Genomic DNA, 26,547 nt, shown 5'->3' on the forward strand with positions numbered 1-26,547 from the left:
ACTTTTCCTAACCTTACTTTTCCTGACCTTACTTGAGCCCATGTGGTTACACATTATGCTTTTATCTTCTTTAAAAATAATAATAATAAAAAGAATTTCCTCTCCTATTTCCCACAAGGCAACTTCAAACCATGCCTTGTTAAGTTTCCATTTAAGTCTCATCACTCTATGAGAAATTTCCAACTAATCAGAGAAAACATCTAAGTTTCCCTTTTCATCAACTCAAACTATCTCTCTTTATCTTCAAACACCGTCTCTTCCCATATTTTCTTTCATAAAAATGGACTGTCCCTCTTGTCAAAATGAATCACTCCATACGTGCTCTTATACTCACCCCAGTTTCACTGAGGAGCTACTTGTATGATAGACTTATTTAGGTAAGTCTGGTTGTGAAAAATATTAGAATAATTTTTCGATAAAGTATCTCTTCTCAATGTAAAATTATGCACTTATGAAAAGTTATAGTTATAAAGACTGTGCTGTACTATGGAGAAATGTTTATGAAAAAAATCAGAAAAAATATGTATATTCCCTCTATTATTATAAGGATGTTAGGGGAAAAAGCAAATAATGAATAAAGACTGGAAGCACGCATAACAAAAAGATAATGCTCATATTAGAAATATAGAATAGTAGGTATTTTCCTCTTCTCTACTTTCCAAAGTGCCTATAATGTGGTAGTATTACTTTCTGAACAGTATTTTTTGTTGAGATATAATTCACTCAACACAAAAATCCAACCATTTTAAGTATACAGTTCAAGTATTTCCATAAGTTGACTGAGTTATACAACTGTTACCACGTCCAGTTTCCGCACATTTCTAGCACCTCAGAAAGATCCCTTGTGCCTATCTGCAATGGTCACATCACTTTCATGATAAAATGCACTGTTGCATTTCGGACACAGACTACGAGGAACTTCAATCCTCCATCTGCTCCCAGGACACACTATCTGAACCAGCCCCTCTCTCAGAAAGTCTCCACTCTCCCTGCTTGTCCGCGCCAATCTCTGGAAGAGTGGCTCACACTGCACTGCTTTCCAAATTCTCCAGGGGCTTCTTAACTTCTTGTACTATTGAAATTGCTTTTGTAAAAGTTTCTAATGACTGCTCAAGTACAAGTGAAAGTTGTCATCATTCAAACTAGTTTTTCTCACCAGGACTTTTGTCTTTTAATCACAACTTCCACCCCCATCCTGAAAGTGTGTCTTCCCTGACTCTCTGACATGCCGCTCAGTTCTGAGTCTGCTTTTAAAGTCACAACTACTTCTCTTCAGAACTGCCTTTCTTCTTCTAGACAGAAAACTAACCGTGTTCTCTCTTTGCTTTCCTTTCCTTTCCATACTTGCTCTCTTGTAATTCCAACTACCGTTCAGTGTGGTAACAATTCAAACTAGTTAAAAACTAGTAGACACACATTAGGAGAAAATACAAGCATACTGTTTCATAAACAACCAACCAGATTCTCTAAAGATATTTGAAGAATTACTTGGTTTTTGAAGTATTTACCCTCAATCAACAACACATGTAATGACATATGAATTGTAAATGGTGTTGTCTTAATAAACTCGATAACAGCTTTGATTTTCAACCAGGAACAATTTTGTCTCTGAGGAAACACTTGGCAACAACCAGAAACATTTCCGGTTTGCACAACTGTGCAGAGGCTATGGTTGTCTAGTGGGAAAAGGCCAGAGATGCTTCTAAATACCCTGCAATGCCCAGGGGAGCCCCCCACAACAGAGTTATCTAGCCAAAATGTGCATGAGATTGAGAAACCGTAGTTTAAACGTATAACTACTACTATGGGCTGAACTATGCCACCCTAAAATGTGGAAGTCTTAACCCCCAGCACCTCAGAAGGTGACTGTATTTGGAGATAGGGCCTTTAAGAGGTAATTAAAATAAAATGAGGATGTACAGGGGGCCCTCGCCCCACTGACTGGTGTTCCTGTAAGAAGGGTAAACCTGAACAACGAGACACAGGGGTGCGCATCACAGAGGAGACAGCACACGCGGACGCGGAGAGGGCCGCCCTCTACGAGCCTAGACCTGCCTGCGCCGGAACCTCAGACGTCTGACCTCCAGAACTGCGAGAGAATACACTCGTTTTTAAATCACCCAGGCCATAGTATTTTGTTACGGCCACCCTAGTGAAGTAATACAACTCTATGGCAAAAATGTCCATTTCTCTCTCAGTTAAAGAAAGTTTCTCTGCTGTTAGGTTCTTCTTGGCTGATTCCTTCCATAGCTCTTCCTTCTGCCACCCCAACAGCTCTGAGTCCTCTGCCGTCAACGCCTTGCCTTCCGCCCAGCCTTATCAACTGCGATCTTTCGGATGCCAAGCAGCAGCACGGAGGCGAGGACCCGGCAGGTGGTGCAGGGGCTCAGGGGCACTCCACCACGTCTGCAGTATTTTGGCGACTTTCATAATTGTGATATGGAAGATACTAACTAAAAAAAGGTAAAATGGAGGAGATCTACTGAAAGGAAACCCTAATGAGTTACTTAAATTGGAGGACAGAAAAAAAATGAAGGGAAAATTAATGATCCAGCCCAGTTCTTCCATTCCTACGGATCAAACTCAGTTTCTGTGCCCTGCTGAGGTACTGTGCTTTCTGACAAATTTCAAGACAGTGGATTTTTAATACCTAAAAATGCATATTCAGCCACAGAAGAAAGGGAAAATAATGAGGTTGGACAAGAATAGCTTTACCTTTTCTGCAATTTTCAGAGAAATATCTCTAATGGTGTTCAAAGGAGGATAAAGCCGGCCCTCTTCCAAGTGTTTATTGGACACTTGCTGAGCTATAACCTTAAAAAAAGAAAGACAAATACGTTTATGCTTCACACCATACAATGTGGGAGTTACAAGAATAACTAGGGGAATGGTCACATATATGGTCATGTATAGATTACAGGTCACATTAATGTGCTTATCTAATTTCATCTCTCCCTTTATGAATGGAAAAGCTGAGTCCAGAGAGGTTTGGTGATTGGTAGGATCACACATTTAGTGAAAAAGATGGAAACAGAATTTGGGTTTCCACTTAAAGCATTTCCTTTTCTACTGCACTGTGAAATGCCATGGGCCAGAGGAACGGGATAGGACGAAGCAGTGGAGGAGAAGGACAGAAGTGGCAGGAGAGGAGCTGGAAGCGGCGGAGGGGAGGTACCCAAGGCATTGCGCCACCGCTCCCAGCTCGCACTGCCTTGCGTGGGAGGTGGAGCAGGAGGCTGAGAAACCTATTTTGGAGCCACACTGCCAGTAGGATTTTAATTTTACACAGAATCTGGATCATCTGAATCACCTATCTACCCTCAGTGTTTGCTACCCCCAAATCATCCCATATTTCTGAATCAAACAGAACAGATTTAAACATGTGCTAAGAGGGCAGATCTTATATTAAGTGTTCTTACCATAATAACTTCTCATATGTCAATCATAACTGAAAAAAGTAGTTCTAAAAAACCAAGACAAACTGACATTATGTGCCTCCTGATGTGATGCACTGAGGACACAATTACTAGGCACGAGGTTCTCCTAACAAAACCACATAACCTGAATTAAATCTTGAGGAAACAGATAAGCCTAAATAGAGGAACTCTGTAAAAGCAACTGGCCAGTACCCTCCAATTGACAGAAAAGAAACAAAGGCTGAAATATTCTTGAAAATTAAAGGATCAGCCTAGAGGCTACAGAGTTCTTAATGGATGACTAGCAAAGCTTGAATTTGGACTGTAGATTAGATAATCGTATTATATCAATGCTAACATTCCTGAATTGATAAGGGCCCATTGATTACAAAAGAAAATGTCCCAAAATATTTAGGAGTAAGGGACATGCTATATGTAAGTTGCTCACAAAAGGTTTCACAGTAAAATACCATGTGTATATACATACTTACAAAACAGCACTAAGTTATTATTGACTCTACTAGGGCACAGAGGTGGACTCAGCAATGCAGAAGTTCCCTCTAGCTCTAAGACTTGAAGTCTTTCAGTGGGGCCCTCTAAATCAGTGGATATAGCTGGGTCTTTATTTAATAGGACTATGGATGCAGAGAGGACATAAAAAACCTTCCCCATTCAAGGTATTTTGAATAGTCAAATTATTTTTTCAGTATCTTTAATATCTTTTAGATGTTTTTAAATTGTGAAATTACTTCTGAAATATTGTTTTATAGCCATCAGCAAATATGAAAGCCACCATCCCACAGAGGTGCTTAAAAGCAGTTCCTGCCTTTGAGAGATGTCTGAGTTAGTGAAGCAACAAGCTGCAGGAAGAAAAAGGGAATAATGGAAGGGGAAACAGCCTAGGGCCTAGCCAGGCTAAAGGGAAAATGTCTGTGTTAAAACATCCGGGGGAGCAGCAGAGGGAGCGTGAGCGTGGAACTGAGGGAAAGCTAGGAGTCAGAGAACAGCACTGGGTGGGCGCTCTAGACCAAACGCTGAGACATGTCCGAGTGTCCTGATCTGGGGGAGCCGAGGATCTGTGCAGAGAAATCAGGGTTGGAGCAGTGACAAATTAAGCAGTTTGAGTTAAGTCCTATGGGTGACTGAGGACTCCTGAACAGGGATATAAACAAGGATATTCAGGCAGGGGTTGGGGGCAGAGGGAGGCACATTTCTAAGCCCCCTTTTCTCTTTGGTGATACAAGACTAATAGCATAAGATTCATAGGATTAAATGAAATAAATGCAATAAAGAATTTACCACACAGCTTGGGAAATTAAGGGTATAATCAATCTTAGCTATTTCATTTAAAGAATAAATAGGCAGCCAGCATGGCAGAGTGGAAGTGAAATAGCTCTGGGGGTCACATCTAGTTCTACAACATTTTAGCAGAATATCTGCTTGGTTTGGAGGCAGGTATATAAAACCAGTCAACTAAATTTTTTTTTCAACTGTTTACATGAGATGTATGTACGGTGCTCCTCTTGCCAGTGGCACATTGCTGGTATCCAACCTCATTGTCCCCCCCCCACCCAGAATGTTACACAGTATCATTTTAAAGAGATTGGGGACCATTAGAAAATGGCTAAATGTTGGCTTAAAATTATTTGTTGTTTTGATAAGTCACTTATGTCTCTCTGTCTAACTACATTGTGGCTGCTTTCAAATAATCTTTCTTCATTTCATTTTAACAATGTCATGGCAAATGCATTTTCAGTTATCCAGTGACTTAAAAGAATGGAAGTTTCCTCCAAAGGCTGTTGTCTGTGGTAATCTTCTGGCAGTGTCCTCCAGAAGATTAGGGGCGGGGGGGATGAAAGGACACAAGCAGGTGACTCGAGAGGAGTGGTGTGAGGGCAGGAGGCCAAGGTGTGCCTCCCAGGTGTGGACAGGCTGCTTATACAGACAACACAGAGCCAGGAGGGCTGACGGGGGGCCCTGGGTGCTCTCACCAGAGGCCCAGAGGGCTGTCCAGCATACCAGCAAAGACAGACGTCTGTGTGCCATAAAACTGTCCAGGAAAAGCCTGCGGCGCTACCACCAATGCCTGACTTCTAATTCCGTGAGATATCTAACTAGTATTTTTCCAATAACCCTCAGTTATGTGAAGTTGCCAAACAAAAAATTCATCTACACCTCCTACATGTTACTTCTGTCAACTACAAATATAATCTAGATGAAAAGGGGTTTTTTCTTTTTAGGACCCTCTAGCAGTAAGTATATGTGATACTGTATTAATTCTTCTTGCTAAGATAGAAAACTATCCTGTTTAATTCACTTCAACAACTATTTACTCAGTTTCTGCTACGTGCTTTTAGCATCATGCTAGGTGCTACTGGTATTCTGAAAGAAATATTTGAGAGACTTTCTTTTTATAAAAGATAATTTACAATTATAAGCCAAAACTTATGTATTTAAAACAGGAAGTTCTTAAGGGCATAATACAACTAGAAATGAAATTTTGGTGCTGGTACATTTGATGAAGACAGCCATGGCTAAGGAGAAAGACTAAGATGAGCCAGAGTACCCGCAAGAGGATGAGGAGGGATGGAGTCAGTGACCTGAAGGACAGGCTTAGCTAGATGGAGAATAATTTCCAGAGTTCTCCAGCAGGATAATAAACAGAGAGAAGATTATAGACAGTGCAGTTACATGGAAGCACATATGCATGGAGAATCTGAAGACTTTGGGATGAGGGAGAATGAACAGGTGCCCATTAGAAAGTGGGTATCACTACTATAAATGGGAACTGCTGAAGGCAAGGAAAGACGAGAGGTATGGTTTCACACATCCCGTGTTTAAGCAAACAGCAGGGCATTTCTGTGCAAACGCATATTAGGTTAACTAGAGATATAGAAGAGATGATAACAGAGATACACGGACTTGGCCACTTTTTGAATGAAGCTAATGGAAACAAGAGCATGGATAAGATCTCTGAAAGCAAAAGAAAGGCGGGGAGAAAAAAGGGCAAAAATGCTCCTTGCTGAAAAGGCCATGAAAAGGACACAGTGAAAACAGTGAGGTGGCATGGAAGACAGGCACTGCGGGCTGCAGCCTGAGAGAGGGACGCAAGACGTACTTAGCCGGAGAGACTGCTAGCTTTGATAAGAATAACACCATGCACACGACATATTTTATTTCTTTTTCTTCAAAGTTTTTTGGCATTACTTTTCCTGGATAGTAAATGGAATGATTTTTTTTCCATGAAACTGTCACTAGAGGGTGCTGGAGTAATGCAGGAAAGAAAATACTGGCTCTGCAAGCAAAAGGTCACTTTTTCCCCTTACGATGTATGTGCTGTGAAAATACAATGATTATATTTTCCTTAATGCAACAACTTTGAAAAGGTCTTTTAGTAATTAGACATCTACTTATGTTTAAGAAAATTTTTCAAGTTAAAGAAACTCTGAGAGATCAGCTGTCATGCCTCTCATGCTTCATTGGTTGATGCTTCGAAGTGCCCTGCCCAGTGACTGAACTGGCAACCTTGGTCTATCAGGACGATGCTCTCACCCACTGAGCTGCCCAGCCAGGGCTCACAGTTCTTAACAGCAGCTTAGCAGAGCTCCCCTAGCGGGTCTTCTCTGTGATATTCTGAAGGCCCAAACTAGAACCCGCTTCCGTCCTTTTATAAACACCTAATTCCCTGTTTTAATTTCATTTCTGCTTAAAACACTAGAATGGTTTCTGTTTTCTACACTCTGATCCCTGTATGATAAGCACTTCTTCATTATACCGAATAAGGCTTTCATTTTAAATCTTCAAAATGCCATTATTTAGGAAGGTTCTTAACAGAGATTTACTGCTTAGTCTATGAACTGGAAACAAAATTTTTAATTGTCTCACTGTTGTCACAGAATCTGACTAGAAGTATGAAAATAAAAAAGGGTTCCATTTAAGAAATCAGAACACTTTTTTTTTTTGCTGGCTACTGAAGAACAATCTTTAGCAAGGGACTCAGTATGAACCTGCTACCCTCTCCTTACTCTCCACTGGGAAAAATTTTCTCTTCTTCAGCTACACCTTCTAGGGAGTGAGCTGACATTGAACTAAAGAAAACACTAGACAGGCTACACTGAGCTCATTTGGTATTTTATAGCCTTGGCAAACTTAGAGTATTTTATAATACCTCTGCAGTGGTGAGAAAAATCTTATCCGTGATGTGTCTCAGTCCACATGCCACAACACCAAGAGCGACTCCAGGAAACACATAGGAATTGTTGCCTTGGCCAGGATACAGGGTCCGTCCATCTGGCAGTGTGACTGGATCAAAAGGACTGCCACTGGCAAACACTGCACGTCCCTACAACACAGACACACAACTGTAAAAAGCAGCAGGATATCTTCAAACAAATGAATCATTGCAGAACTACCCCATATGAGTATTTAGAAAGATGTTTAATTTTCCAGTAACTCCCTAATAAGTTTAGGCAAGTTTTTATGATGTTGGCAAGAAGTTCTTGAGTGGGTGATTGTTACTGTCCTCTATTTTACTCTCTACTCCTGGGAGAAATGTGCAAAGCACAGGACACCCAAACACTTGGTACCACTCTGTTCTCTGCAGTGGTCCAACCTATAGGGCTATCAACCATTTCTGTATAGGCTTCCAATTACAGACTTCTGAAGATGAAAATGATAATAGTAGAGTATTAGAAAGAATAACATTTTGGGTTAGAGTTTAGGAATCAACACATTTCAATATACTCACTGGGACAAAATTTATATATTTCCATATTATGAAGAATTACATGGAAAATCATATAGGAAACAAACCCATTAGAACAAATGGAATTAGCAAATAAGAAGATTAAATGATCAATAATGATCAAAAACTGTCTTTATTTTTTCCTTGTCTTAATATTTTGTCCTAATGTTTTTAAGGAACCACATGTATTACATGCTTTAAGATGTCCTTCACTCAGAGCCTGTTAGATGCCCGGCTCCATACCGCTGAGCAGAAGGGGAGCATCTGTCTGATCTCTGGGGGTGAGGGTGGAGATAGAGTCCAGAACATTCGAGTTTCTAAAATGGAAATAGGAAACCCTCAACAAATGAAGCACCGCAATCTGAGAAACGCATTTGGGAAGTGCAAAGCACCAAATCTCCAAAGCACAGTTTACATGATGAGAGACCGAGTTATAGCTTTCTTCCTTCTTTCCTCTAGAGCAGCGATTTTCAACCTTTTCATCTCATGGCACACATAAACTAATTCTAAAATTCTGTGGCACACCAAAAAATGTATTTTTTGCCAACCTGACAAGAAATAATTATAATCTTGATTGATTTACAAAATAATAATGCCTACCCTTTTTTGCTCAAAAATGACTTTTCAAAAAATCAGGTGCCTATACTTGTATATAAGGATTTCTGGTACCAAAAATTAACCCAACAGACATAAACTTATTATGCAACATAAGCAATAAAATGCAACTCTATTATATGACTTACACATTTACGGTTTAAAACAAGGCATTCACACCAAATGGCTATTGTTGTGTAGGCTGTAGTAATTTTTTTATTTGACAATCTAAGGGAAAGGAGGTTAGTGCCCCTAACTATAAAGTCAAGTATTGCATGTTTTAAAATTCTCTTTTTTATTAAATTCATTGGGGTAACACTGGTTAATAAAATTATATGGGTTTCAGTTGTACAATTCTATGATACGTCACCTGCATATTGCATCACGTGTTCATCACCCCAAATCAAGCTTCCCTCCAGCTCCATTCATCCCTCCTTTACCCTCTTCTACGTCCCCCACCCGCTTTACCTCTGATACAGATGTCTGTGTCTATGAGGGATTTTTTGTTTTGTTTTTCTTTTCCTTCATACCTTTCTCTTTTTCACCCAGCCCTGAAACCCCCTCCCTTCTGACAGCTGTCAGTCTGTTTTCTAGGTACAGCACTCTTTAAAAATTCTTGCAGCACACCAGTTGAAAATTGGTGATCTAGAGCCTAACTCCATCATGATATTAATGATATTAACTTATTCATTTTAATCAATATCATAGAATATCTTTTGTAAAAAGGTAAAGTTGTATAAAGATTCAACCTATAAAAGGTAAAAATAGATGAGAAAGAAAATAAAAATTCTCAAGTAGGTTATACAAGATTAGATTTCATTTTTAGACAGGTCTGATACCTTCAGCTCTGTTTGGCAGATAAAATGTTTTATTACAAGTAACTTTCTCATGTAACTAAATTACTTATCTGATACATATCTTTGATAAACATTTATATGTTATTTGATATGTACATATACTTTTGAACATTCAGAGGAAAGAGACCTGCGAACTTATGATTTATGCTTGTTTAACTTCCTCCCCACCTTCACTCCGATGCCCACTCCTCCTCCCCGTCATTCTATGATTATCATATTTTATGGAAGTGTAGCACTAAGTAAATGATAGCTAGATAATATTCTCACCCATATGAATTGTTAATATGGAGAAGGAACTGTCTCCATACCATTTTTGGTAGTTTTTTAAGGTTCAATAATTTCTTTTGTATTTTGTATCTTTAGCCTTTCTGAATTTCGCCTGTGCCTGCAGCAGCAGAGACTCACACCCAGCCACAGGCAGACCTTGTTTTGTTCTGAAATCCTTTCGCTGAACCAGTGTTTAAATTTTAAGTCTCAAATAACTTTCAATTTTATATATAACAATACAGGACATTAAACACATTCACAAGAACAAGTGTAGTTCATTTATATTAAATGCATTCAAACTTAAAAACCCAACTACATAAATTTAACTAATTTTGCTTATGACTATTATAGAAGAGTTTATAAACTCTTGAGGTACATTGAGATTCGAAATTAAATGATTATTTACACAATGTGCCTACTATGTGCAATGCTAAAATTTTTTTATTGCTTAAAGTTTTTTTTTTCCTCTGTAAGTATTAAAGGACTACTGATGAGGCAAATTCCTGAATCTAGAGATGAGGTGAAAAATTTAAATTAGTGAGGACACTGATGCCATCCCAAATGAGAGAGATAAACAATGGAGTAGCTCTTGCCAAAATCTCATTAATTCTCACAATAAGCATTTTGGAAAACAGTATTAAAGAGACGGGGCCATCACCATCCCATCTGCAACTTTGTGTCATGTTTACCTTTTCTGGTTCATTTTGGATTTATTTCCAAAATAAACGTATTAGACATCTATCTTGTTTCAATGACCTTTTCAAGCCTTTGAAGGGAAAAAGGCTCTTGTCAACATATCAGTCAAATATATATTAATACAAATATAGTATAAATGTGTCACTTCTTTGGAAACGGTCAAGCACCGAAGCTCTGAGGGCTCCGCCCCCAGCCTGGCCGGGAGTCAAAATGGCCGCCCACGTGCTCCACCCGCGGCGTCGGCATCCAAACCCAGGATTTAGCAAAGCAAAAATAAGACTGTGGTTTTTATACTGTATGCTTCAGTGTTTCGGAATAGCTAGTTAAAAGTTATTTTTAATAAGCAGCTAGAGTCAAGTTTTCTCCTTTTTAACTTTCATGTTTAAACCTTAGATAATTCTAAATCATTTGAGGAAAATTATCAACAAAATGTTACAAAGCATAGTTTGTTTTATTGAAGAAGGGAATTCCAGAAAATAGTTCTCATCCCTCCTGACTTGTCACTTTTCTTTCAATTTTGGTTGTATAATTTTTGAAAGTTAAGTGGTAAGTTCCATTGATATCCTGGGCTTCCCTCTAATGAATCAAAAGTTGATTAAATATCAGTTATACTTTTGCTTTACCTTAGTCACTTTATAGCACTGCTCTGCAGTACACTCTGCTTTGCTGGTCGGGTTACTCAAAGCAAAAATAATAGGCCGTTCATTGAAGGCAGCCATATCTTTGAGAACTTGTTCTGAGAATGCGCCAGCAATTGCAGCGACTCCTAAAGTAGAAATGAGAAACCAGTAAACAGGACCGTCATTGGTTAATTAATCCAAGAAGCTCATGCCCCAAAACAATGAGAAATCAGGTCATTTTCTAACAGACCCTGAACAAAATATAAAATATTTTTATTAAATTGACAAAAAGATAAGTTTATTAATGCCAATGATCTTTAGGGTTATATTGGGTTGGCCAAAAAGTTTATTTGGTTTATTCTGTACAATGGCTCTACTAGCACTCAGTTTTCTTTAACTTCATTTGAAACAATTTTGTTAGATTGTATTGTGACGGCTCTCATATCAGTGTGCATTTAAAAAAATTAAAATGAGTGAATTATTGTGTGGCAATTTTAATATTGAAAATAGAAGAAAAGTGGTATTTTTGGAATATGATGCTTTACTGTGTCAATAAAGGTAAAAATGCAACTGAAACACAAAAAAAGATTTGTGCAGTGTATGGAGAAGGCACTGTGACTGATAGAACGTGACAAAAGTGACTTGTGAAGTTTCATGCTGGAGACTTCTTGCTGGAAGATACTCCACAGTCAGGTGGACCAGTTGAAGTTGATAGTGATCAAATCAAGACATTAACTGAGAACAATCAACATTATACCATGCTGGAGATAGCTGATATACTCCAAATATCCAAATCAATAAAGTTATTGGTGAAAAGGAAAAATGTGTCTTTTATTTTACGGAAAAAACCACACAAACTTTTTGGCCAAGACAAAAAGTTCACTTGACTCATTATACATTTAGCTGGTGACTAACCACTAGGAATTTTGATAAGGCATTTATAACAGGAAATTAAAATATGTCTAATATATATTATCACTCTATAAGAAATATATGAGTTTATTTCAGTCTCTAATGCTATAAAGTAATTGTGTTTTATAAACTACTGCTAACATTTAAGATAATTATCCAATTCAATTTGAAATTGAAGCATGATTGAAAGAATTTTAACAGAAGAACAAAGTAATTTGCACAATATAAATGACAAAATGCAAGATGTCTGATAGAACATATTTTGTAAAACACAATAATAAAGGTGGCCTACAATTCCAGTTTTGGAATATTTGTTTCTATTATGGTTCATCATTATTCTCAATGTTGTCATTTGCTTCACAAGAGCTTCTAGGAATGGAAGTTGATACAAAGTAAGCACTGGCATTATATACACACAAAATAAAGAGATAAAGTTTAATGACTTCCTTTGAATTTTCAACCACATTAAACTTGACCATAATAAACATTTTACCGTGCACATGCATGAAGTATATCAGCAATATAAAGACATGTAAAATATGGTCCCTGTCTTCAAGGATGGTCTGCTGCAGTGTTTCACAACCCTGGCACTATCAGTTTTGGGTGGGACAGTTCCTTTTTGCAAGGGGCTTTCCTGTGCACTTTTAGTCTCTGCTTGTTAGATGCCAGTAGCCCTGACTTCCCCTCTACTCCCAGTTATAACAACCAAATATGTCTCTAGAGATTGTCAAATGTTTCCTTGGCGGCAAAATCACTCCCTTTTCAAAACCACTATCTATCTGGAGCAATTAGGCCTAGAAAAGTTCTTAACAGGCCAGGTACTGACAGGCTGACAAAGCTGGCAGAGGGGGCCACACACTTCAGCCAGGATCAGTGAGATTAAGAAGACAGCATGAAATAGCAAAGCTGGGTGTCTGTGGGGTGTTGTTGCTTCGCTGAATATGTAATTTTGTTTGTCAGCTCCAAAGGGGAGAATTTCAAAAGGCTAAATGATGCCTACAAATTTTAGTAAGAAAACTAATCAGGTGAAAATGGGGTTGGATGTGGGTTTCGGGAAGGAAGGGTTTACCTATGAGAGCAGTTGGTTTTATTTCTCGAACAATGTCTTCTAGGTTATTCATTTCTTTATGTTCATGAGCAAATTCCTCTTTCTCTTTTGTTAAGGCAGCACGTCCCTAAGTAAAGCAAACAGGAAGACATGATAAATCTGCTAAACATAAGCGAGTCAAAGAAATTTCAAAATATTACCCTCATTACCAGTATTTATGTTTAAAATTTTTATGTGTTACAGCTGTTTTTAAAGTCTCCTCTCCAATTATCAGAGTCATTTCATTCATTCTTTTGACAAATATTTATGTCTCCAGACAATATTCTAGCAATGGGGATATAACAGTGAACAAAATAAAGTCTTTCCCTTATTTAAATATTATTTAACATTAAAAATCTTAATTCCACAGACATTTGTGAGAAAGCAGCATCAACAAATGGTAATACAAAATAGCATCTAAATAAAGGTACTGCTTACAAAACATATTTTGTTTTAACAGAGTGTCTTAGAATATAGAATTGGCTTTAGTTGCAGCACTGCCAATTCATGTACCATTGATTAAGAATGGAACTTGATGCCACACAGATAAAATAGTTTGGTTTTCTGATAAGTATTATATCTGTATATGTTTATTTGTAATGTTTTGATAATGAATGTGCCATGTGTTGTCTAGAAAACATCTAATTATAGTATCCTAGTTGTGAATTTTTAAGATTTTGATTATATAATAAATCCCTGCCTAGCTTTATATGATGCTTTATGACATAAGTGTTTTCACATATTTTATTTGCTTCCCTTATAATTTTGAAAAGTAAAACAAGTATAATTAGAGTCATTTTGCAAGGGAAACAGAGGCTTTGAGATGTTAAGCTACCTGCCCAAGACAGGTGATGGAATTCAGATTTTCCAATAATATACTGTACAGCTCTGGAGGAAAAGCCTTACCGATAGTATTGAACAGACTGTTCTCAAATTGCTAATCCTATAGACAGTACAATTTAAAAAGGTTACCATTTTATTTGTTTTTAAAAGTAATACATGTGAATTATAAATAATTTGAACATGAACTTCTTGCACTTACTTAATTTGTAAAAGAAGGATAATAAGAATTTTGACCTCATCAGGTAGTTTGTGAATTAATTTTACATACTAATTCTAAAGCACTTGAGAGTGTGCCTGATTTTTAACAAGAGTTCAATGTTAGTTGTAATTAAAATTAGTGTGAATAACAAGCAAAATCATAATTCCAGCATTAGTAATTTGGGTGCATTTTCTTGTATTCAAAGGAAAAGTGCCATTTCTCTACCACCATTTTCTATTGTGAGCGTGACGTTTAAGCAAACAACCTCCTAAGAAAAGAATTCACCATTAGTCATTTCTAGGATCCAAAATGTTATTTCACCATTTCCTTCTTGTACAACAAAATATACTACATCTGAGACATTATGAAAAATAATCTTATTTAACACTAACTCAAAAAGATTCATAAGACATGGAAGCAACCTAAGAATCCACTGATGGACTAATGGACAAAAAAGATATGGTGTACTCAGCCATAAAAAAGAGGAGCACTCGCTATTTGTGACATGTATAAACTTTGAGGATATTATCCTAAATGAAATAAGTTGTATAGAAAAACATAAATACTGTATGATTTCACTTATATGTGGGATCTAAAAAAATACCCCTTAATTCATAGATACAGGTGACAGATTGGCATGTGCCAAAGGTGGGCAGTGGAGAATGGGTAAAATGGGCAAAGGGGATCAAAAAGTACAAGCTTCCAATTATAAAATAAATAAGTCCTGGGGATATAATGTGTAGAATGGTGACTACAGTTAATAATATTGTTATGCACATTTGAAAGTTGCTAAAAAATAGATATTAACAAAAGTTCTCATCATAAAAAATTTTGTAACTACACCATCACCACAGTTATTGTGGTGATCATTTTACAATATATACAAATATTGAACCATTTTGTTGTATACCTGAAACTAATATGTCACATGTCAATTATATCTGTTTTTAAAAATCTTATTTAATTCATTCAGGATTAAATCTAAAGCTTACTGTTTCATATTTACTTCAGCAGAGAACATTCTAGTTTCTAGTAATACTAAGTCAAATATTGTTAGTCCATACTCTTTTTTTTAAAGATTTTATCCATTTTTAGAGAGAAGGGAAAGGAGGGAGGAAGAGAGGGAGAGAAACTTCAATGTGAGAAACATCAATTGGCTGCCTCTCACATATATGCCAACTGGGGACTGAACCTACAACTCAGGCACATGCCCCGATCACAAATCGAACCAGCAACCTTCAGCTTTGCCAGATGACACCCAATCAGCTGAGCCACACTGATCAGGGCTATTTGTCCATATTCTTATTCATCATTCCTATTACAAGAAATTTAGTCAAAAGAATAATCTGTATTTAGTTTCCACTTTCATCAGGAAGCATAACTTGTTCCATAAAACCTATCTATTATTATAGCCTTTTTAGAATTAGTGATGCGTCTAATAATAAATAGTTATGTAGGCTCTGGCTGGCGTAGCTCAGTGGATTGAGCGCGGGGCTGGGAACCAAAGTGTCCCAGGTTCAATTCCCAGCCAGGGTACATTCCTGGGTTGCAGGCCAAAACCCCCAGCAACCGCACATTGATGTTTCTCTCTCTCTCTCTCTCCCTCCCTTCCCTCTCTAAAAATAAATAAATAAAATTTAAAATAAATAAATAAATAAATAGTTATGTAAAACTGGACTGATTTTGTGAGTAAACACTAAATATTAGCATATAGTTCTTTTGTATTTGTAAGATTTTTTAAAAACTTCCTTGAAATAATATTTTAAAAATAAGACAGTAATGAATCATACAGTTCTAACTTGCAATATGGGCGGTGCCCATCCTTACCTCTCTTAGCTTCACAGCTGAGAAATTTATTTCATTTACATATCTCAATCACAGAGATTAAGTCAGCATCAGCCTAGCATGTGTCTAGGCTTAATGATAATGTCACAAATGAGAAAACAGAAGTGTTTGGGTTACCACAGAATTTCGCCCGAACCTTTTGAAAATTCAGACTTTGATTTAGGCTCCAATTCCTCATCCCTTTCCTGTGTCAATGTTCTTTGCCACGTAACTTCACACTTCCTTTCACAAAAGGCACAGCACACTCCCTACCACTCTGTCTTTGGATGTAAACATGCGGCTTGCTTCGGTCAATAAAATGTGAGCTGAATTTAAACTAAGCCACTTCCAACCTTAGGCCTTAAGAGGACTGGTGGTTCTGCTTGCTCTCTTGTGCCTTCGCCATTCCTTTAGAACTGTGTGACCTGACTTGCTTGCTGGTCCACGGAGGACAGCAGCCTTGTCAAGCAGACCCAGACCTAACCTGAGCTTAGAGCCCAGCAGCCAACATCCTCACAGCTACCCCACCTGACCCCACAGAAGTGTGGGAAATAAATAATTATTGTTGTATGTCACTGAGATTTTGTGGTTTTGATAACATGACAATATCTAACAGATACAGGGTATAATTTTAATTTTGATTATATATCTGCCATTTACTTAATGTTGTTCCTATCTGTTGTTTTGAAAGTTAAGAGGTCCCTTTCCCTGAAACAATTTGATGAAAAGGATGTTTTTACAATCCATCTGCTACCTCAATGCCCTTATTACTGCTTAGCTGCTTGGTAAGAAATAATCCTACATTTTAAGAAAGAAGAGAGAAAGTCTAATCATGGGTAGGTAGAAATATAAATTTGGAACCATTAGACAGTTACAGTATTTAATTAAATTATTTCTGGAAGTAGTTTAAGTGAAAATGTATGACTATTTTCATTCTCACAACAATGAAATTTCTAAGACAGGTACTAAATAAAGTTGTGGCTTAGAGATAAAATATTTCTTGGAAATAACTTTCAGCTTCCAGCATTTTAAACTAAACACGATAGTTTTCCCCAGAAATACATAGAGTCAATTGCATGTGTAAGTGCAGAAAACTAGACTAACATCTATCTGAGACTCTACATGGCAAATACTATAGAACTATAAATTGCTTCTAGCATGACTTCCTATACACCTGGGTGTAAAGGGCTACACTATAGTCCCCAGACTCTCTTACAGCTAGGGTTTCTGCTTTAAACACAGCAGTCACCAAGCTCACGTAAACCTTCACAGGACCCTGAAGGAGAAATGTGCATCATGAAGTAGTGGTTCTTCTGAAGCTTGTGGTAGTTATGTTCATTTCTTTGTCTTAAGATGGATGTGGAAGTGTTTAGCAGTCCATCACAAACAGGTAGGTGCCCAGTAATGGTCATGGAAGTTACACATTGGGCAGCTTCCCTGTTTATGGTTGAGATGCTGAATCTCGAGAGAAGCGACACCAGCTCCCTTGCTAATGCAGATCTGCACTATAAGAACTATTCCTCAAAGTTAAGCCCTGTGCTTACTTCTTCAAAGGTTCAGAGATGTTTTTACAGACAAGAGAACTTGTGCAAGGTGTGCTCTAATGGAGAAAAGGGAACTCAAGATAACTATTCACCTATCTAAACTGCCTTTAGTCCAATGCAATGTTATATGATCTTGAGGGCTGCCGAGAAAATGCATATGTTAGAGAGGACTGAATGAATCACAAGGTTTGCCTATTGGTCTTTGTGGATTATGGTCTGAATATGTCATATTACTTTTATGTCCAAATAGTAAAATCTTTTTTCATGTTATGGCAGAGGATTCTAATTGTCCATCAGTATTCACTCTCTACTTTTTCAAAAAATATTTATTGTGATAAAAACACTTAACATGAAATTTATTCTCTTAAATTTTTAAGTATACACCTCTTTTCCCCTTTACTTTCCCTCATTCTTTCCTTTTTAATAAGATTTCCCAGTTTTAGCCAACCACATGGCTACCCAAGTGGAAACTGTATTTCTTAGCCTCCTTGCAGCCTAGAGTGCAACTTCTCTGATGATGTACCTTTAAAAAGGAAGGAGGCACAATCCCCAGATTCATGCCCCACACTCTCTCCCCATCTAGCCCAGAGACAGTGAGAACTAGAAAGCTCCTTTGTATCCAGAGATGGGTCATGGTCTCTGGTCTGCCTACTTCCACTGTTAGATGACAAATAAATTTACCTTGTTTTTACCCCACCGTGGTTTTGGGCCTTCTTGTATAACAGTTTAACTAAAATTTAACTAATATGTACATTTAGGCTAGTAGCCTCTTCACCTTAAATATCACAAAATACCACAAACACAATCAGGAGGAGACTTCGCCAAAACAATCCGTTACCTTCCAGGAAGGTCAGCGACCAAACCATTAACACCAAGTGAAAGTGTCTACACAATTTTTAAAGATGTGTAGTAATGTACATTCTAGCATTTTTATACCTTTAAAATATTTTTTTAATTTTTAACAAATTTAATACAATTTATTTTTGTTCAACTTTGTACCACTACCCTTAAATAATCTTTTGTATAACTGAAAACAGATACTGAATAACACTGACCCCTTTCCCCAGTGAGGAACTCAATGCTTTTAATCTGTTCTAACTAGACCCGCCTTTCTTCCAATAATCAGTAAGGTGACTTGACCCTGAACTCTCAGGTGTTCTTGTCATTGTATTTCATCAAAGGAACAACCAATATTTAAAATGGTCAAGGAATTACCATACTTCCTAGATCTTGCTTTCAGTATTATATTAATGTATTTTAGTATAATGTTTTCTTTTTTAATAATCATAAAATATTATAATTAATGTTTACTTTGAAATAGGAAGCAGAAAGCCCACTGAAAGGATTGTAAGAGAAAAGAACATTTATAAGATTTTTCAAGAATATTAACAAAATAAGAATAGGAAATACAAACATGTTGTAAGAGGAAAATATGTCACTGATTTGTTTATTTTAAGAGCTGCTTGGGCTCACCAAACAATAAGGTTCCACACAGTCCGTGGTAAAGAGCATGGCTGAAGTGGAAGAATGAAGAGCTTGCAGCAAAGTCCTGCTGAAGGCAGAGCATCTGAATGGTCCCTGCCTGAGAAAACAGCCAGTTCTTGATGACTGACTGCTAAAAACACATGACCAAGAAAACAGTACATCCAAACTACTTCTGGTATACATTGGGTTGGCCAAAGGGTTTTCCTTGAAAATAAGACACATTTTCACCAATAAGTTTATTGATTTGGATATTCTGAGTATGTTAGCTATCACCCGCATGGTATAATGTTGATTGTTCTCAATTAATGTTTTGATTTGATCACTATCACTTTCAACTGGTCTATCCAACCTACTGTGGAGCATCTTCCAGCAAGAAATCTCTAGCATGAAACTTTACAAACCACTTTTTACACATTCTATCAGTTACAGCACCATCTCCATACACTGCACAAATCTTTTTGTGTGTGTTTCAGTTAAGTTTTTTACCTTTCTTGAAATAATAAAGCATAATATGCTGAAAATGTTGTGTATTTCTTTCCATCTCCAATATTAAAATGGCTACACAAAAACTCACCAATTTTGATGTTTTGTTAAATGCACACTGATATGACAGCTAACAATACAATCTAACAAAATTGTTTCATATGAAGTTAAAGACAACAAGCGCTACTAGAGCCATCAGAAAGAGCCAAACAAACTTTTTGGCCAACCCAATACTTCAAAATAAACGTGCACATGACTCCATGAGATGGAAATTATTCATTTTCAGTAGATTACCAAGACAAGAAGTAGCTTCCCCATGAGATAATAAAACTAGCATAAAAGTCTTAGCCCTGACAGGGGTGGCTCAGTTGGGTGGGCATCGTTCTTACAAGGTAAAAGGTTGCCAGTTCAATCTCTTGTCACTGCACATGCCTGAGTTAAAGGTTCTGTCCCTGGTCAGGGCATGTGTGAAAGGTAACTAATCAGTATTTCTCAAATCTATGTTTCTTTCCCTCTCTTTCCCCCTTACCCTGCTGCCAAAAGTAAAAGTCTTAGAATTGATTTTGTAAGCAACTGAAATAACCAAATTACACCAGGTAAAATATGAATTGTACTGTTGCAAGTACTGTCGTACTTGTAAGTAGCATGTAAGTACGAGATGAGAGTCTAGTCTGTTTAGATTGAATGTAGACCTACAAATTCATAATGTGAAATTAATTTAAAATATGTTGGGCCCTGGCTGGCGTAACTTAGTGGATTGAGTGTGGGCTGCTAACCAAAGTGTCTCAGGTTTGATTCCCAGTCGGGGCACATGCCTGGGTTGTAGGCCAGGTTCCCCAATGCAGGGAACATGAGAGGCAACCACACACTGAGAATGCATTCTCTCCCTCTCTTTCTCCTTCCTTTCCCCTCTGTCTAAAAATAAATAAATAAATAAATAAATAATCTTTAAAAAAAAAACTAAAAGCAGAATGCATTGTAATAAATTTAACAGAAATTAAATGTGTTATTTCTAAAAACTTTTAGTGATATTCAGAGAAGTAAAGAAAATCTCTCCACTTAGACACATATGGTATACACAAATGTTGGAAATAGAATTTGGGACTAAGACGCAGGATATCATCTATGCACTCACGATGTTAAGCAATTCCTTTGATGCTTTCATAGAAAATGGTTTGGATTGGTGATGATGCCACTGCTGATAAAAATGAGCCAGATCTGTTCTTTCAAAGCTAACTGACGACCAGACTCACTCACCTAAGGAAAAATAGATTCCTAAGTCCTGTTTCCAGACATCCTAATTCAATCACAGGATGAAGCCTAGAAATGTGTTTAATTATTTTATTTATTGATCTTTTGAGAGAGAGAGAGGAAGGAAGGAGACAAGAGAGAGAAACACTGAATTTTGCTGTTCTACTTATTTATGCATTCATTGACTGATTCTTGTATGTGCCCTGACAAGGGATTGAATCCTCAACCTTGGTGTATTGGGATGATGTTCTAACCAACTGAGCTACCAAGCCAGGGCTGTGTTTATTATTTTTAAACTTCCCAGGTGATTAAAACAATTAGTTCTGAGAATCACTGCACTAAAGAATTTATCAGATTTCTACCACATACATTTTTAAAAGGTGGTAATATGTTTTAAAGTATAAAATGATGAGTTCTAAAGAAGGAAAGCTACGGAATAATGTCAACTGACAATTACAGACTTCTAGTATTCCTTTTTTTGTTGACAACCTGAGGTATAATGAAAAATATTTAATGTCAGTTAAACCCCTGGGTTTTCTTGGAATGAGAAGCAAATCATAAAGAAAATAGATAAACACTGTCTGAAAAGAAAAGCTGTATGCTCTTACCATGAGCATCTTCCTTTCTTAATCATAGTAACAGCACTGGCAGCTCCCACTCAGCTTAGCCAGAGCTTGGCCTGAAGACATGCCTCTGGTGAGAAACATTACACAGCCTCACCCCCACAGGCTTGATTACTGGCGGTGACTGATGAATGCTGAGAGAACACTGAAAGGCGGCCAGGAATCACGAAATAGTAATACTAGCATTACTGAAGGGCTTTACTTGCCAAAAGCAGAAGAATCAAAAGACAAAATAAAGGTCTCTGAAGTATTTTCTATACCATTTTCAAAGATGATGTGCTTATCTGGTTTAGATTTTAAAAAGTATTAGAATGTGACTGTTTATGGAACTGGTAATATTAAGGCAATATTAAGGCAATATTAAGCCTCTACCTTTGGACTTCTATTTTATGTACCGGTGGTCATTTTTCTCCTTTTTTCAAAATCTAATATGGAATCCACATTTTTTATGCTGCTCACTTCAGCTGAATACAGATACAGATTTATTCTGCCTTCATTCCTGCTTTCCAGGATGCTTACGTTTCAGCTCTTTGCCATCTCTTGGCAAAGCGCTTGTGGGCACTTATCTCAGAAATCCCAAATTCTACAGGCTTTCTTTTTTTCTAAGAGTCTGTAATGACACCAAATACATATGGATAGCTGGAAATTTCCTTTGAATGTTATTATTTATTTTATCTCCTCCCTTATTTTATGCTGATTCTTGGTACAGCAGAAAAGAAGATACAACATAATGAATTATTACTTTTATCAAAAGCATATAACATTCTCATAAGGGTGGGGAGGATAAGCGGCAGACTGTCAAGATTTTGGTAAGCATTCCATGTCCCCGGATAGGTATAAAACATTAATTCTAGATTGCCACTGATAAATACGTATCCCTCCTACACACACAAACACAGATATCGCTCATAAGTGCCTTCCTTGAACCCACGTCTGCTCGGACAACTGGCCCCAGGTCACTGACCCGTGCTTGTTGTCATGCCGTAGTTCACTAGAGTCGAACCTACGCAACCCTTCTCAGGATCTGTGCACAGTGTCTGAAACACTTCACTATAACACTCGCAATGAAGGTATGTGAGCTTGTTAAAGACCTCAGATCTGTGTTTCATCATCTCAGGACAGATTTTAAAAAGATAAATAATGTGACAAAAGTATTTTCCATGCTAGAGCATAACTAGGGTGCAGAATTGTCATGATTTAAGATAATAGGTTGTTAATGCCATCAATGTTTAATTCTGTACTGTTAAAAATCAATATCCATAATTTTCTGGCTGTCTAAAAGGCTCATGTACATAATCTTTTGTCTCTGCTCTTTTTAATACGTATGTATATATTGATCATAGTTTATATGAAATAGAAAAGAGAGAGAAAAAAATCAAGCCAGATACTTTTCACCAAGCTTCCAAGTTTCTTAGGAGTTAGAATTTTTTTTAAACCACAGTGTATGAAATGTATTAACCATCATTCAAGGTGGTGATAGCATCACTGGCTGAAATGCTGATGATATCCTACAGGAAAGGAAAACTTTCCCTATACATGGAATTTCAAGTCCTAGACCTAAAAAAAAGCTCCTGGGAAAGAAATAACTGTACTGTCAAAACTACTCCTACAACATATAAAATATCTTAATTCATTCTCTCTTTCTACAGGAAACAAATATTTAACCATAAAGCAAAAAATTAATTAATTAATTAAATCAATTCAAAACAGAATTATTTAGAAGAGAATAAAACTAAAATCAAAACAAAATTCTACAGTCTTATTCTGGGTAGGATGAAGTCAATCCTTCATGATACCTACTAATACCCTATTTTTTTATTTTGACTTTTCTGTCTTAGCATTGATAGGTTCATTAGTGAAAGCAAGGATGTTTTTCCTTACAGAATACATTGAGTCTGGGTTGGTTTGTTTTGTGGCTTCTTGTCCTCTCTGAAAACGTTCCAAATTATCATTGTAAAATGCAAATATTAGTCATGCTAACCATCTTCCTTTTTTCATCCCTTCTTTACTGTATTTATCCTCTACTTTTTATTTTGGAAGGTTTTCTATTAAACTAAATACCAGCTTGTTAATATTTAATATTAAGGAGGAGAGAAGAGAAGAGCCATGCGCAGCCCTGAGAAAGAGAGCCATGTGCAGCCCTGAGAAGGAGAGCCATGCGCAGCCCTGAGGAAGAGAACCATGCTGCTTTAGGAGAGAGAACCATGCGCAGCCCTGGGAGAAGAAGCACGCGGACTTGACGGAGTGTAGATTCCTGCAGCCCTGAGGGAGAGAACCACACGTCTTTAGCAGAGTGGAGACTCCCGCATCCCAGTGAGAGGGAACCACGCGGCCTGGCAGAGTGGGGACCCCCACAGCTTTAGAAGGGGGAACCACCACCTGGTTTTAGCAGAGATCCCGGCGACTCAGCCGAGGGTGCCGGGAACCCAGGGAGGTCTCCCAGTCGAGATGGAGGACTAACTGGGAAGAACCAGAGGACTACCTAAGCCATGGACTTCTATTTCCTTCCCTGAGATACGGTACTCTGGACTGGGCAAAGGGGGAAGGAAGGAAGGACTGTGTGTTTGTGGGTGTTTTAAGGGACTTTGGGATTTTGGTGAAGACATTAGGTCACTACTTTAAGTTGGTATAGCATTAAATAAACGTTTCCTTTCCTTTTCACGAAAAAAAATATTTAATATTAGCTGGCTAAATAGATATTGTTATAAAATACTAACTGATAATATTATCAGTGACCTTATAATCAATTTCAATCAACTTTATTGATAGTGATGAATTATTCAAAACACTGATATTTATTGCATAAACTCATTCCACTGCACATGTGGACATTCAGTAAATGATGGAAAATCATATATATATGATGTTAAAAATAAAGCAGAAAGCCTGTTAGAATAATACTTATCTAGTCTAATGATACAACTCCATACATGTATTAAGCTTACAGTTTATTTATTTATTTAATTTTGGTTTTATCTCTTTAAAAAGTGTAGTAGTTTGACTAATCAGAATTTTATTTACAATTTTTAAAATATTTTTACATGTTATAAACAATAAAAATTTCAAGTTAATAAAATTACTAAAATGATTATTACTGGTTTTGAGGAAAGGTTGTAAAGTACTAAGGATAAAGGATGACAAACAAAAAATCATGTAAATTTGAAAGCAAGAGCATACTAATTTACTAGTTATTCTAAGATTTATTAGTTCTTCAATAAAAATCAACATAATTTTGATTTTTAAAAAACACTAAAGAAAAAGTGGTTAACTGAAGCTTCATTTGTTTCTTTTACATTAAATACTGCACTAGCTATTAAATATATAACAACCTTTAAAATGTAACTTTATTTACCTTGGCAAGCAGAATATATGCAGTTCTTTATTCTGGCAAGTAAAGGACATGAAGTAAGAGTGACTGATTATGTCTAGCAACAACTTCACAGTTATTTCAAGTATCATAATCTATGGAATTTGAATTCTCAGTTCAGTAGTCTATGTTAAAATGTATATATTTTTATGAAGATTTCACATTTAAAAAGTCACTAGAAATCATAAAACCACAATCATAGACTTTCACTTTTCTTGGATTCTGGAGTGTACTACATGCCTAAGCACAGCACAATTTGCATACCCTTTTCCATGGCTCCAACTATTTACAGGGTGATGATCCCCAAATCTCTATCTCCGGGAGCCCAGACCCTTAAGCTGTGCCTCAGTGTTTTATCCCCAAATGCCAAGGTTACATTGTCTGAGATCTTTACAGCCACCCTAAACTTGCTTATGTCCAAAACTGATCTCATTACCTTCCCCTTAACCTGGTTCATTCTTTGTTCCTTTTGTACATTAATGGCTGCCCACTTATCTAGACATCACAGGATCCTGCTAGACTCCTTCCTCTCCTCTATCCTACTCCTCCCTCCATACTTAATCGGTTACTAAATATACTAATAACCCTATTTCTTAAATATCTACTGAATCAAACTTTTTCACTTACTCCCACCATCACTGCTTTATCTCACACCCCAATTAATTTTTACCAGTATTATTGCAACAGCTTTGTTACACATTTCCTTTCCTCACTTTCACCTCATTTTAATCCATCCTCCACAAATGCCATCAGAGTGATCAGAGGCAAACCTCCTCTGCATGTTTCCTCAGTTGCTCATTTTCAGGATTTAGAAGCACCTTTGCCATCTGTCACCTGCTTCCTTTCAAACCTAATCCCTAAATGTTTCTTATACCAAAATATTTTCTTTTTCAAATGTGGTTCTTCTGTCATGAAGTCCATTCACTGATTAATTCAACTATTAACAAAATATTTTCAGTATTATCAATTAAGCACTAGACACTAGGTAGGGCTTTGAAGAGATGAAGACACACATGATCCCTAGCTTCAATCAAGATCTGAAAACTGAACTTGCCACTCCACTCCTCTTGATGATGATACCTATGGACTGCAGAGAAACTCCTGATTCTTCTTTTCAAACTTGGCTGAGAAGACATCTTGTCTCAGAATCTTCCTCAGCATTCCTATTAACCTCTTCAGTGAAGCTGGGAGCAGTACCTCTGTGCACCCCTGCCATCAAGGACATGTTTCTATAACATTTTCATGTAGAACTGTAACTCCTGACTTGAATTTTTCCCTAGTAGGCTGTGAGCCTCCTGAGATGAAGGCACTATTGTATCCTCAAAGTCTAATATAACGCCTGATCTGCAGGCAATTTCGTTTTCTATGATTTCATGACTATAATATTTGTTACATAACCAGAGTATACAACTTTTTAGAGTTATACTGATTCTTCAAAGCAACAGAAATTTTTTAGCCAAGAAATTTAAAACTTTGTTTTTTCAGATATAAACAATTAAATTGCCACTTTATAAAATTAATACAATTATTTATTCTCAGAAGACATAAAAGTGATTTGTCTTGTTTCACTGCATTATAGATGCTCACTTGCTACAAAAGTTATGATACACTTTTTCTTCATTCAAGGTAATTGTCTATATTAATTTCAAAAAACAAACATTTTTTTCTAACTTTGAAGGAATACAATTACTAGGCAGAATTTAGAATATACAGAAAGACAATAAAAATAATACTA

At 37.0% G+C, this 26,547-nt stretch overlaps 1 protein-coding gene across 1 annotated transcript in view; it reads right to left on the reverse strand.

The window, feature by feature from the left end:
- Positions 1–26,547, reverse strand: part of ME1 (malic enzyme 1) — a 172,623-nt gene that overhangs the window by 2,310 nt on the left and 143,766 nt on the right. Inside the window, exons 10-13 of the mRNA XM_028510473.2 lie at positions 13,176–13,281; positions 11,198–11,340; positions 7,585–7,758; positions 2,716–2,814 (exon numbers count right to left, since the gene is read on the reverse strand). Of these exons, the coding sequence (XP_028366274.1) occupies positions 2,716–2,814; positions 7,585–7,758; positions 11,198–11,340; positions 13,176–13,281 (522 nt within the window). The remainder of the gene's footprint in view (positions 1–2,715; positions 2,815–7,584; positions 7,759–11,197; positions 11,341–13,175; positions 13,282–26,547) is intronic.

The sequence above is a fragment of the Phyllostomus discolor genome, chromosome 4 (assembly GCF_004126475.2).
Source record: "Phyllostomus discolor isolate MPI-MPIP mPhyDis1 chromosome 4, mPhyDis1.pri.v3, whole genome shotgun sequence".
In the NCBI taxonomy this organism is placed as follows: Eukaryota; Metazoa; Chordata; class Mammalia; order Chiroptera; family Phyllostomidae; genus Phyllostomus; species Phyllostomus discolor.